Here is a 15,101-nt window from a genome sequence, read left to right as displayed (position 1 = left end):
AATTATGGCGAAAACAATATTTACGAGGTAGAGTCGACATGCTACGAGACATCTGGTTTTTTTAATCCTAACATAACCGATATCTACGTTGACAGTATGACCTCACTATGCAATGTGCCATTTTCCATTCTAATCCAGGACTTGAGCGCAAAGGGCTTGTCAGTAATTTCCAATATTCTAGCCCCTCGAGCCCAATTTCCATAGCCGCCGTAGCCTGTATGTCTAGCATAGCACAACCACATCTTTTCGTATGGGCAGCACCAGTCAAGTCCATGGTTGTGACCAACAAATACTGCCTGCGCGCCACCATCAAGTAAATATTATGCTAATGCTATATTAATTGGGGATGTAAATTGTAATAACATTCAGATTTTATAGTACAGAGGTAAGTCTTACTTTAACTGAAGGCCTTTTCCTAAGTAGCTTCATCATCCCCATTTCGGCTTCTTGGGCTGCAACGCTTTCTTTGAACATTGAACCCACACACCGATTTTCAGTATTTGCAAATTTCTTAGACACCTTCTTGTAGGCTTTACTCGGTATGTGCCAGAAAAGTATCTCTGGGACACTATAAACATGGTACCATATACTTAATATGTATCCGAAAGTAGTGATATCTACATCCGTCCCAATTTAAATGTCATATTTATTTAAATGTCATATTTTGACTTTATAAGTCTTTTAATTTGTTCAACTTTGAATATAAACTTTTTGTTTGTGTTTTATGATTCTTGATAAATATTACTCATATATCAATGAAAATACATTTAATACTCAATCTTTTTATATAATTTATATCAGGTATTATATAACACAACAAAAAATATTTACAGTCAAAGTTCGAGATGAAAAACTCAGCAAGTCAAACTAGGAACTTTAAATGGGACGGAGTATATTTTACATTGCTTTGTAGACTGTTCTGGTTCGTGACTATTCAAAAAGTCTATAAGCGACTATACTCACCTTAAATCAGGGTTCACCTCTTGAGATTTTTTCCGAAACCATTCAGACTGACTAGTTGATATAACCTCTGGGTATGACCCGCCACCAGAATCCAAGAAGTACATGAACAGTACAGGAGATTTGTGATCACCTTCTGGTGATACAAGCGTACGAACGTAATTCGATACGCTTGGCCACAGATTTTGAGGACCAGATCCCGTGTACGACATTGTATTGTGCCTTATTTCATTTTTCATCAATTCCAAACGTGTCGTCCCTTTAAAGCTACATTTGTTTCCCCCTGATAGCAAATTAATCCCGGAAATTACATAAATATGCAAGGGTTTGTAACAAAATAGAACGGTTTTTGGAACGCACCAGGAAAAGGGCAAAGGATTTGAGGTATCCCTGAAGATGAAAACCAGTCGATAGGCCACTTGAATGGTGCATCATCATGGTTACCAAACAAGCTGGCCCATGGTATGTTCCTGGCTCGTGTTGGAGATAGTGCTTGATCCCAATAGAAGCTAGCATTATGAATTGGCAAATTGTTTGCAGTGATCACATCTCCAAGATATACTACAAAATCTGTTACAAAATATGGTAAACTTTATAATGTAGACAGCTAATGTGGTTTATAAATAGTAGTAATAGGCAAAAATCATGTTTTTGGTCAAATTGTTTATGTCTCCCATCAATAACTATTCTTAAAATCAGATTCAATTTACCCAATCCCAGAAAATCAGATGTAGTCATCTATCCTAAACTACCCTTTTTTTCTTTTTTTTGGCAAAAATCATTAGTATCTACTAGTACGGTTCTTATAGTTATAAAATAATGTTTTCATAAATATCCGAATATTAGGTAACAATGTTGGGGGGTTAGACCAACATGACCCTAGAGGCCTAGACCCGAACTAATAAGCTTCTAGCTGGTGTTTAACTAAACGTGACCCAACCCATCTATAACCGGCCTGTGCATACAAACCTGGCTTCTCTACATCAAGAACCTTAGACATGACTTTAACAGAGTTTATATCCTGTTTAGGTCCCCAATCCGTCCACCCGTTCTCTCCAAAATGCAAATCCGCAAATAGAGCCACCTTAAACGATGAACGACCCTCGACGCCACCATCAGCTACTTGTAGATAACCATCCCTCGGTCTATTCCGTAATGTGACACCACCATCATCCACTCGGTCTTCTGGCCGAGCCATGACAATATTATTACACCAAAGAAGAATGAGAATTGAAATCGTAAGCCATTTGTTTGATAGTTTAGCCATTGATGATATGAGATGATGATATACGTAGATAAGGCGATGGGTATATATTTGGATATGCCGATTGTTTCGTAGAATATCCAACAACAAACTGTACGTTACGTTCCTATCACATGGTGAGATTTCACTATCGACTTTATCCTCGGCAACAACATTAATTGGACCATTAGCTTTCATTTTATTACTGTATTATTTTTGTGATTTGAACTTTTTCTTGTTTTTTCTGTTCCTTCTATTTACTTTCCATCTATATAATTTGGAAACGATTTTGTGTAATTAACTAGACTTATATTCGCGTAATGTAGTGATGGTAGTAGCCTTCGCGTAATGTAGTGATGGTAGTAGCGGCAAAAAATGATGGTAGCATTGATGAGTAGTGTAGAAGCTAGTTATATAGTTATAATAAGAATGGTCTGACCGTAGTTAGTATATATTTAATTAACTCAAACTTTACTTAAATAAAAAATATACATTAATGATTTTTATAAAAATGATATAATTTTGCTACTTACATAAGGAAAATGATAAATAAAGCCCTTAGGGCTTTACGTAACATGCATAAAAAAGTTGTACGTTTCTATATCAAAAGCTCACCTTCTGATTTTTATGATAAGGGTATAACTATTTAATGTACCTTAACGAAAGTCCTTAGGGTTTTGTTTAACAAAACCCTTTACATAATCGTGAAATCCATGAGATATAAATCTTATTTTGATAGATCTTTTTATTTTCGAAGTTAACCACTCCCGAGGTGATGTAGGATAGATCTTTTAAAGTTGATCCAACTTTAAAGTTGAAACAACTTTAACCCTTATATTAAAATGAAGAGTCAAGATTCTAACACATTAACTTTCAATATTGACCATTAATTTTAATTTAGAATTAAAGTTGATATAACTTTACCTATAAAATTGGATCAATTTTATAAAATCCTAATCTCGTTATGTATGCGGTAAGGTCACACTAAAACGAATATCAATAATAATTTTTTTCACAACAGAAAAATTGAGGTGAGTTAGTTTAAAAATATTCCTATGAAAAATGCAAAACAATAATTACTAGTCACACATTTCCCCTTTCTTTCTGTCCCGTTTCTTATATGATTTTTTATTTCTATCTTATGACTTAATTTTGATTGATTTATTAATACATGTACGGATTGACAGGATGTATGTACGATATGCATCTTAAAAACTGATTTTACTTATAAAGAAACATTATGGGTATTTCAACCAAAGTTTTTGGTATCCCAATCAAAATAGTGTGGGCCTCCATGTCTATAATGGCAAATATGGTAGAGTAAAAGCGGACCCTCTGTCATTAATAATCTGGTCAAGTTACCAAAATCATGATCGGGATACCAAACGCCTAAAGAAACTATATTATAGAATCTTTTCATGATATATTAACGTATTAAATTGGATCTTTTGTTTTATATTAAATAATAAAACTAATAATAATTATTGAAATAATATTATATACTATAGTTATATTAGGTAAAGATTATCACATGTTAATAAAATAAATAAAAATAATTAATAAACAGATAAAAAAAAATATGCGTAGGATTATGTGTATTGTGGTTTCAAGAACCCTTTAGTTATGTTTTAGTACTAGTCTTAATACCCGTACGATGTACGGTAGCTATATATATTGTATTATAAAGAAATTCGAATATGCGTCATACATGATACGTGAGTATGAAATAAATTGTGGTTAATATAAATTGACGATCGAAGCTAAATTATAATAAACAGTGATGGTAAATATGATAATGATAAATATAATATATGTTTTGTTAAACTTTTGGATTACCTTAAGTTTTTAGAATCACATCAATATTGGAACTTGTAAACATAGTGGATAAAAATAACCTTGTTATGTTGGATCGTAAACTTAAATTTTTGAAGTCTTCATATTAATAACTTACAACAACAACATGACCCAATCCCTGCGCGAGGTATGGGGGAGGTAAGCTGTAGACAGTCTTACCTCTACACAAAGGTAGAGAGACTGCTTTCATAGGGACCTCCGACCACAAAGGAGTACAAGACGGAAAATGAGAAATGTTTAGAAAATCATACCTGTCTGTCGAGAATCTGAAAAGAAGAAATATCTGTCTGCTGGGTCTGGCTACTATGCGGGTTGAACGAGTATCAATCATGCGCCCTACCGATATCTTAGAAACATGTTTGACAATACAAATACAAATACGAAAGCAACCATATTGGGCATATTAAACAACATAAAAGTAGCCAACTAATAAGTAACTCGAACAAGTAGTGAGAAATAACCAAGACAAACATACATATAAAGAAGAAATGACAAAACCTGAAATGAGTCTAATTGGGCCAAGGCAGTAACGACGTCTAAACAACCTATGGAAAAAAAGGAACTTATGCCGCCTAGCTATACTAATCCTAGTCCTCTCACCGGCTCTCCAAACCATTAAACTAGTCCTAGACACCTAGTCCTCTAGATAAACTCTCATTGGTCATGTCTTCCGACAGACATTTTGAGGGAACAAACACAAGAGTAACCTCTTCCCTCGGTTTAGTCATCTCGAGACTCAAGGCCAAAAACCCCTACGAAAAGTCACAGAGAACCAAAGTCTAAATAAAAAGTCTACTTAATCTAAAACCCATATGCCTTACCCTCGCATTCCACTACCTTTACCTGGAAGCTCCTCTAGCGCATTCAAAAATTCGTACTTCCACCTCCATCTACCTACCATTCTTCCTGTCACGTCAAAGTCCTCTGTAGCGTAGCTGAGCCACTTCTCTAGGCCAAACCCTCACAAACCTCCTTTGGCAAGACAATATGGGAAAAGATGACTATCTAGGTCGCCCAAAAATCCTACCCTACCCTAATATTAATAACTTATTAATAACTTATTATAACTTATTATAAGTTATATAAGTTACAGTAGTTGAAGAATTGAGAAAGAAAAAGTGACAATTTATTAATTAGAAAATGATTAATCAAATAAAATTATAATATCTTTTGTATTAATAAGTCTAAAAGTTAGAGTTTAATTCTAAGTCTAATAAGGAATCTGAATCTGTATAAAATTACAAAAGCTAATTTAATAAAATAAATAAATTAAAAGGACACGTGTCGATTAATGATTACGCCACGTGTCGTTTCAAAAATATATCAATCATGTTTTAGTTTATTGGTAGATATTAATAGATATTTATATTTATAAAAATCGAATATTACATTTGATAATATTGACAATAGTTATCACTTAACAACTTTAATTATGATGTTATAATTATGATGGTAAAACATAGTTTGTATCACTAAATCTCATGTTAGGATGTTTTAATTCAATAGTTATAATAATTAGGATACATGGGTAATAGCTAAATCTTCAAATAATTAAGCTAAAATGACTTCTTTTAATTTACCAAAAACTACAAAAGAATCAAAACCTGCATTTGAAATTTACTGGCAATCCAAAACATTTATGATTTTTAGTTGAGGGATATGAAATTGAGGATATCTCTACTACATTATAAAGCATTTGTTTCTTTTAAATTTTTTAACTTTTCAACAACGTACACATACTAATACATAATATACAATACATCTCAACCACTTATTTTTTTCTCTCCTAAACTCTCAACCAATTATTTTTCTCTTTTCTCACATCTCAACCACTCATTTTTCTTTTTCATCCATAAATTAATTTATTTCTCAAATTCATTCAAAATATTTCATCTATAAAACCGTATATCGATAAATTATAAAATATATATGAGTGTTCTTAAAATTTCATGCTCTTTTATTAGGAGATGTCATTCGCTATACTTTCAATGAATTTTTAAATCCAATGGCGGAACCCGTACGACTAAAGCATTTGATAATCACACTCTAGGACATATCACCTCGTATAACTTATCACAATCTATGATCACTCCCACCATCTTACCGTCGCAACGCGCGGGTATTTTGTCTAGTAATAATACTATAAACTTAAGCCGAATAAAATAAGAACACATACCTTAAATAGTTAAACAAATGTATCAAATTCATGGCAAATAATTTGATCTTCAACATATCGACCGTGGTTTTATGATTGATGCATCTACCGATCTATGTAAGTGTGCTTCTTAAGTTTCTTTATATAAAGAAGTTTAATATTTAGAGTTTTATTAGTATTAGGAACTTTCAAAACTTAGCATATGAAACTTTAAAATATGGAAAAAGGATCCGTACTGCAGACTTTACCTAAGCTTAGGTACTGCCACATTAAAAAAAGTTACATATTAAACCTTTGAATTTAATAAACATACATAACCCCCCTGAATTTTACATAAACTCCCTTTGAATTTTACATAATCACCCTCTGCTTTACCTAAGATAGGTAATGCATGTTTTACCTAACCTTTCCCCTTAAAATATTTTGTAGTTTTATTAATAGATTGATTGATTGGAAGTCTTTTAAGTATAAAATAAATCTATCTATCTATTATATAAAGAAAGCAAGATTTTAATTACATTATCTTCTTCGGGAAAAACTTTACTTGACATTTAGGCTTTTTCTTATCAATTAACTTTTTTATATGGGTGGTGATATTTACACGGTTACTTTTGATGCATCCAAGGAAATACAACTTGTATTGACCATTCTGCCCCTAATTATTTTATCTAATTTACCCCATTGAGTTTGATGGTTTGACCCTAATGCAAGATCGAGATCCCTGTCTTTATAAACCGGCCACCGCTTCATTTTTTCATTTTTAATTTGTCGATCCATTTCCTACTTCTTTTGCATACTTAAATAACTCCAAAACATTTATTTGGTTCACGAGTTCAACATTTAGATGATGTTCTTTTGGTTTATCAATACAACAACCGACCGTCGCTAACCTCCATGCTCTTCCCTAATTTGAATAAATAGGTTCTCTTCTTATTGTATCTATTATATGTATATGTATATTTATTTTCATTTATATATAAATAAAAGAACAAATTGCATTTTTGGTCCCTGTGTTATCACACCATTTGCAATACTGGTCCAAACATTTGCAAAGTGGCGATCTTGGTGCCACAAATGGAAAAGTTTCGCAATTTTGGTCCATTTTTAACTTTTCGTCCATATGTCTCCGTTATTCGATCCACGTGCGTATCACATGCGGGGTAGATTCGTCCATTTATTGTTTTTGGACCACATTTGCAACGAAAAACAAAACCCAACCCCTTTATAAACCTTTTCCCCCAAATTAATTTAATCTATTTCTTTATCCAAATTAAAACACAAATAGCAACCAAATTAAAAACAATCACATGGTGGTTTGTAGATGTGGCTCTCCCTCATTGTTACGGGATTCAGAAATGTTTACAAAGTGCAGATTAGACACCACGGGATGCCGACTAGTATTGCAGCACGAAGATTAGACCGTAGGCATGGCCAAGGCGACATTGAGTTCTGGACCGAGATCTCCGTGCTTTCTAGTCTCAGTAATGATTACATAGTTGAATTGATCGGGTACGTTGATGAGCAGGATGAGAAGATTATCATAAACCGAGATTGTGCCAAAGGAAGTGTATTGATGTATCTAAGTGACCCAACCCTTACATGGAGAGACAGATTGCGTATATCTACTGGTCTTGGATGCGCAATAAATTACATCCATCATGAGTTGAAACAAGGATATCATATCATACATCGTAACATTAACACTTTTACTATTTTGTTGAATAATAACTGGTGGCCGAAGTTATCTGGATTTGAGTTTTGTATCAAACATCCCGTAGATCGACGAAACCAAGTTTTTTTGTGTGATGAAGCTATTGGCACACAAGGGTATATGGATCCGGCTGATTTGAAATACGGGGGTGTGACTAGCAAGTCTGATATATACTCTTTAGGCGTCGTTTTATTTGAATTGTTGTGCAGGAGGAAAGCCAAAGATGATCAAGATAATAATCAATTGCTAGCTTCATTGGCCAAATTTCATTATAAAAATGGAACACTACAGGATATTATCCATCCTGATTTGTGGAGTCAAATGGACCAAGAATCATTCAAATGCTTTTCAAAAGTAGCTTATTCTTGCTTAAAAGAAGACCGAACACAGCGGCCAAATATGGAACTAGTTCTTAATTTGGTTGGTATTTGTGTTTTAATTTGGATAGAGAAATAGGTTAAATTAATTTGGGGGAAAAGGTTTATAAAGGGGTGGGGTTTTGTTTTTCGTTGCAAATCTGGTCCAAAAACAATAAATGGACGAATCTACCCCGCACGTGATACGCACGTGGGTCGAATAACGGAGACATATGGACGGAAAGTTAAAAATGGACCAAAATTGAGAAACTTTTCCATTTGTGGCACCAGGGTCGCCACTTTGCAAATGTTTGGACCAGTATTGCAAATGGTGTGATAACACAGGGACCAAAAATGCAATTTGTTCTAAACAAAACTAAAAGTTTTTGATTTTCACTATTAAATTTTTTAGAAATATAATCAACAATATATGGTATGTATAGCATGACTGAATTTATAAACAGTTGTTAACTTTTTCTTTTTCTAACTAGAATGATATAAATGATTAAACAAAATTCAAGTATTTGTATAAAATATTAATCAAGTATTTGTATAAATGATTAAACAAAATTCAGAAGATCGAGTCTCAACATTGAAGATCCGATATCTCAAGTTAAGGGGGAGGCTATTCATTTAGACTTTCTATAATTAATATCGGTTTGTGAAGAATTGATTGCACCGGCCAAGGGGGAGTTTGTTAGAGCACATAAAATGCACAATCTGTTGTCCGATGCAATAATTCTAAAAGGCTAAGAACTATTAAGTTAATAAGGCCCAGTCTGTTTGTACAACCTATAAATATAAGTCTTAGGTCACGAATTTAGGTTGATGATTTAGTTGCAACATAAAGTCATTCACTAGGTTCTCGAGGTAGAGATCTATACCTCGAGATACCGCCCAAACTATCACGATTCGTCTCAATGATTGTAATCCGTAATCATTGTAGATGTTGTTCATACGGATTCATCTTGTAATCATATGATTAATGATAGTATTTTTGTGTTTATCTCCTGTTCTTATTATCTTCGTGTGTGTTTATCATGATAATCATTAATTAACCCTAAAGACGATCATAGACGGATTCCGCACATCTATGGTTGTTAGATCTCGTGTTAATCGATCCGGGAACGTGCTGAAACACGTTTTCACAAGTGGTATCAGAGCTTTGGAGGATGATATTTCCTCAAACGAGATCTGAAAATTAGGTTTTTGATGAAGAATTTCGACCAGATCTGCTAAATTCGTTTTAAGTTCATCTCACGAAGATAGGAAACGAATTTAACTTTAAATTCGTTCTAAGTTCATCTCACGAAGATAGGAAACGAATTTAACTTACGAAGTTAGTTGTTCTTACGAACTTAAGTCTTAACTTCGTACAGATGAGGTCTTCACCTTACGAACTTAACCCAAAATAGCCAAAAACACCTCACGAACTTAACCTTTTTCACCTCACGAACTTACACTTACGAACTTAGCATTTGGTTGCAAAGTAACTTTGTTCTTACGAAGTTAGATTGCACTTACGAAGTTAGTTGTTCTCACGAACTTAAACTTCGTTTCATGCAGACTTAGTTCTTACGAAGATAACATCTAAGTTCGTGCTGATGTCATCAAGAAGTTAGTTTAACTGAGAGTTGATGTCATCACGAAGATAGTCGTTCTAGCTGAGACAAGTTCGTATATGGTTCTTATCAGACGACGAAGATGTTCTCAAGATACTTTAGAGGTTCAGTGTGTTTCAACATCAGAAGATCAATTACATGGAAGCACACAACAGGGTAGTTATAAAAAAAAAAAAAAAAAAAAAAAAAAAAAGTAAAAAAGGCGGGAAATCTCGAGTAAAATTTACTTTCTTCTATGGTCTTAGAAGTGTATTTTTACGTGAGATTCAAAGTTTGGTAATGGTCGAAAAATTTTGGTCCGTTTTCGCGCATATTTGACACGGTTTCGGCACAAAATTTTGACAATCATCAATTTTTTCCTAATTTACGTGAATACCAATGTTTCACATAAAGGTGTTTTTCCCAGAAAATTTGGAGGGAAAATGGTGTACCCTGTTACCGGCGAAGAGTTTGCAGTTGTTATATGCTCTAGGCCATTTGGAACCTCATACTGGATAGGAGATACCTAAGACAGGCTGAAGTTCAAGATTTTTGCAGAGAAATGGGGGGGATAAAACTTTCAGTCCTCGGTATTTCTAAGCAAAAATATGAACTACTCGACATTCATTGAAGATCAAAGGTTATTCTGTTCATTCATTCATTTTAACGGTTGATGGTGATTAAAGTATTATAATGTTCGAGTTTGAAGATCATCATGTTATTATTGGAATATTATTAGAAGTTGATCTTTTTGATATAGCGGTTTGAACTGTTGAAGTGTTGGTGCAATGAAGCTGGTTACTTGTTGTTGAGTATTTGAAGATTGAATCTTACATATATTCCAAGACATAAAGATGATATCAGGTGACTGAGAGGAGCAGTCACGAAGATAAAGATCTTTGTATATGGCAGCGTATACAACTGAAGAGGATATCTGATTAGAAAGGCTTCGGGTGATTGGTAGAGTTGTGAAGATACAAGACAGAGTCAGACACTGCTAGATGAGACAGGATTCATGATACTACAGTTTGTGATTCAAGCTACAGAGTTTCTTATTTTTGTGAGAGCTGATTGATTTGATGTTGATTGTTGGAAATTCAACTCCGCTATTACATGCCAATTAAGCAAGATGAGCAGAGTCTCCGGCAATAAATCCTAGGGTGGAAGATTGCTGATGTTTAATTTGGAGGTGCTACTACTGAGGGGGAGAACTACAGCGAGAAGTGTTAGGTTGGTTAGTTTTCATGAAGATATAGAGATTTTGCAGGTTGAAGATGAGATTGCAGTTTCAGAAGATCGAGTCTCAACATTGAAGATCCGATATCTCAAGTTAAGGGGGAGGCTATTCATTTAGACTTTCTATAATTAATATCGGTTTGTGAAGAATTGATTGCACCGGCCAAGGGGGAGTTTGTTAGAGCACATAAAGTGCACAATCTGTTGTCCGATGCAATAATTCTAAAAGGCTAAGAACTATTAAGTTAATAAGGCCCAGTCTGTTTGTACAACCTATAAATATAAGTCTTAGGTCACGAATTTAGGTTGATGATTTAGTTGCAACATAAAGTCATTCACTAGGTTCTCGAGGTAGAGATCTATACCTCGAGATACCGCCCAAACTATCGCGATTCGTCTCAATGATTGTAATCCGTAATCATTGTAGATGTTGTTCATACGGATTCATCTTGTAATCATATGATTAATGATAGTATTTTTGTGTTTATCTCCTGTTCTTATTATCTTCGTGTGTGTTTATCATGATAATCATTAATTAACCCTAAAGACGATCATAGACGGATTCCGCACATCTATGATTGTTAGATCTCGTGTTAATCGATCCGGGAACGTGCTGAAACACGTTTTCACACGACATAGCTGCATTAAAATGTTCTGACTTCGGTCCATCTAAACATGTTTTCGCCCAGTCATCCAAAATTGACCCATCCATTTTGCGATATCTAAACAAATGAATCTAATACCTGAACTCGGAATACATGCGATCAATTTATCTTTTGAAGTTTCTTCTCCTTGTTGTGAGCCCTTTTATAGAAGACTTCTAATAGTTCTCCATCCTCACCCTTCATTAGGTCCGTTAAAACTGCTGAAACATGCTCCCTTATGTGTACCACAAATCAGAAATATTAATAATTTCACATAAGAAAATTCATAATTACTCGTAAATTAAGTTTAACGAAGGTTTGATGATATAAGGTTAGAAAAAATTCATACCAGTTTTGCCATTAAGTCATTTTATGTTATTTTCATTGTATATATTCATCCATTTGAATGTTTGATCCATAAGAGAGTAACCACTACGATACGTCAAAACAGCCACATGTACGATAATCCGACTCAATAATGCATTACGTATCACCTCTTGAACATGTGGTGATTCATCTCCTTCCTTTCTTCTTGTTCATGCTATACCCTATAAAAACATAAAAAGTTTCATTAGTTGTGGGTTCATTTCATATAATGCGAAGTGAGTAAAAAATGAAAATAGCAACGGTAAATATCACAAAATATAGATTACGCAGACCTTTTATTAATGGCTTGATCTCTTTCCATTGCACCAAGACCTTTCCTTTCAACTTCCTATCGAGTTTCAAAACTACCTTTGCAGCCCGTCATCTGCTCATGAACTCTTCCTAGGCAGGGTATTAGATGCTTTCAGTTATGTGTAGTTCTTCCAAAAGAACACAATAGAATATTATATTTTTTAGTGGTAGATAATCGTATTGCTAATGACAAAATTTAACATCAAAATAGCGGATTCCTTTGGAAAACTGGGAAAGAACATATCATTCAAATAAAAAATGACATACCTAATTATAATTCAAATAATCAAAAATCAAAATACACAACGTACATCATTAAATAGACTAATGTATCGAAAGCTATCATATTTTAAGCAGAGGAATTGTAATGGTGCTTTTCTACTTGTAAAACCCTTCACATACATTATTAGTCATACTTTAAAAAGCCCATGAAATGCCAACAAAAAGAAAAATACAGTCCTCAAGATTGTATACCTCATTAATATACAAAGCCATAGCAAAGGACTCATCTTTGACATATAACATTATACACTATTAATTAACACAAACCCTTTGAGTTCTCAACTCTTTGACAAACCTTTTGAATTGCCAATCCTAACACACATTATTAACATAAGAAATTAATATCATTATGAAGAGATTATTAGTTTCAAATTGATTCGTGATTTAACTTTTATAATATATAAGGATATCAATTCTTAGAAATAATATCTCATTATTTTTATTTTCATTGTCTTTTTAACTTGATCATTATCATTTAAATTTGATTTTGAAAAATACGTGTTACGTTATTTAATTAATTTAGTTTTGTTTTCTTAATGATAGTTAAAGAACTTACACTTCTAGAAAAGTGTAGGTTGGAAGTTAGAATGCCTTGTGCCATTTATTTGAACAATGGAGCTACTTTAAATGGCAAATTGAATTCTAAACTTGATAAAGGAAATACACATATCCAACATCATGGTTCATTTTGTTTGAAGATGGTACAATATTTTTCATTCAAGCAGAAACAAATATATGTTACGATGATAGGAAGTTACAAATACCACTAACTTTTCATTTTAGCATAACCTAACTCAAACTACCTTTATTTGTTTGAAAACACACACTCACACAAATTGTGCATGTATGTTACAACATCATGACTGACAAAGAAAATTAAAGATATCAATTCTTCATAAGGTATACACACCATTTTTGCAGTTGTTTTTATGTATCACGTATATGAAGAGTATGTATCACGTATTATATATCTTGAACAGTATGTATCATGTCTTCATATATGAACAACTTAAATTATTTGCATATCTCGAAAACCATATAAACTTACTGTTCAAAATAAGTAACAACCAGTCAAATCAAATATGTATTATTTTCCAAACCCTTAACTGATCCAAATCTCTAACCCACAAACCACATGATAACCCCTCGATTACCCCTTCAATTGAAAAGGGTAACTATTTGATTTTGATTTGATCGAAGGGATTTGATTAAGCGTATTCTTGTGTGTGTGTCTTCAAGTGAAAAGATGTAATTGTTTTTGTTTTTGATTTGATCGAAGGGATCGACAGGAACTACAAGATAGGAATCTTTAGGTTATGATAGGAGGTATAATTTTAATCCTTAGTTTATGATACGAATACAAATATGTACTTATTTTAAAGAAAAATGATGAATCTGCTGCTATAAGATGAGAGAGAAGCATATAAGATCACCAGAGAGAAGCAAAAAGAAGTTAACTTGCTATATCAGGTCAACAGGTTATCAGTTAGTGAATCATATAATAATTTAAAAAGTATATGAGTGAATAATCCATTTTAATGGGTAACCATGTACATGAGATAAAATACATTGGTCATCCAGTGACTTAACCCTAAAAATAAAGATCTCACACACACCATTGCTAGTTGTCGACACTCAGCAAAATCATGATTAACTATTTCGTGTATAGATCAAAATTTAATTTTTGATAATATTGTAATGGTTAAGGATTATTTCACCCAAAATCGACACTCAGCACAAAAATAAAGGATTATCTCTTGTATTAAGATCGGTGTTTGGTAGGAGGGAATCATAGAGATGGAAATGTAATAGAGAATGGAAATAGTGAGAAACAAAATGAGTATTTGGAAAGAGAATGAATTCTGTTGTTTGGTACCCACAGAGAATGAATATATATAAAAAAATAAAATTTTAAATAATAATACATTTATTACATATAACATCTTAAATTTTTTTTTTTTTTTCATTCTCACCCATTCTCTACAATTTGTAGAGAATGGAGAGAATGAAATTGTAAAGAATGGGTGAGAATGGAATTGATTCCTCTTTCTCTTTTCTCATTTCATTTCTTCGTCGCAAATAAACAAGGGAAGTCTTCCTCATTCCCCTTCTCCCCTTTTCATTCTATTATACCAAACACCCTTGCTCTTACAAATAAAAACAGTATAAACAAAACTTACGAGTTAAGTCTTAAGGAAAACGAAAAAATCTAATATAGTTTATGGGATAACATATATATGGTTTTAATACCATTTAATATTTTACGTGTGTTATTATCACAAATTTATAAACTTAACTCGTAATCTTCGGAAGGAAGTAACGTGCCCATTATTTTCCTTAGTATATATTTCACCCAAATCTTCCGCTCTCTTTATGTACTA

The 15,101-nt window shown here is 33.1% G+C and overlaps 2 protein-coding genes across 2 annotated transcripts; one reads left to right on the top strand and one right to left on the bottom strand.

Moving 5' to 3' along the window:
- LOC122605609 (probable inactive purple acid phosphatase 16) lies at nucleotides 1-2,296 on the bottom strand. Its single transcript, XM_043778570.1, has 5 exons — nucleotides 1,930-2,296; nucleotides 1,321-1,530; nucleotides 964-1,243; nucleotides 397-568; nucleotides 1-296 (listed from the first exon to the last, which is right to left on the bottom strand). Exons 1-5 carry the CDS (start codon nucleotides 2,225-2,227, stop codon nucleotides 84-86), a joined length of 1,173 nt encoding a protein of 390 aa, XP_043634505.1. The 5' UTR covers nucleotides 2,228-2,296; the 3' UTR covers nucleotides 1-83.
- Nucleotides 2,297-7,533: 5,237 nt separating this feature from the next.
- Nucleotides 7,534-8,379, top strand: LOC122604562 (putative receptor-like protein kinase At5g39000). Its single transcript, XM_043777445.1, has one exon. The coding sequence runs from the start codon at nucleotides 7,534-7,536 to the stop codon at nucleotides 8,377-8,379; it is 846 nt and encodes a 281-aa protein (XP_043633380.1).
- The last annotated feature ends 6,722 nt before the right edge of the window (nucleotides 8,380-15,101 follow it).

The sequence above is a fragment of the Erigeron canadensis genome, chromosome 6, assembly GCF_010389155.1.
Source record: "Erigeron canadensis isolate Cc75 chromosome 6, C_canadensis_v1, whole genome shotgun sequence".
Lineage (NCBI taxonomy): Eukaryota > Viridiplantae > Streptophyta > Magnoliopsida > Asterales > Asteraceae > Erigeron > Erigeron canadensis.
The sequence above is the reverse complement of the archived record's forward strand: the minus strand, read 5'-3'. Positions and strand labels throughout refer to the sequence as shown.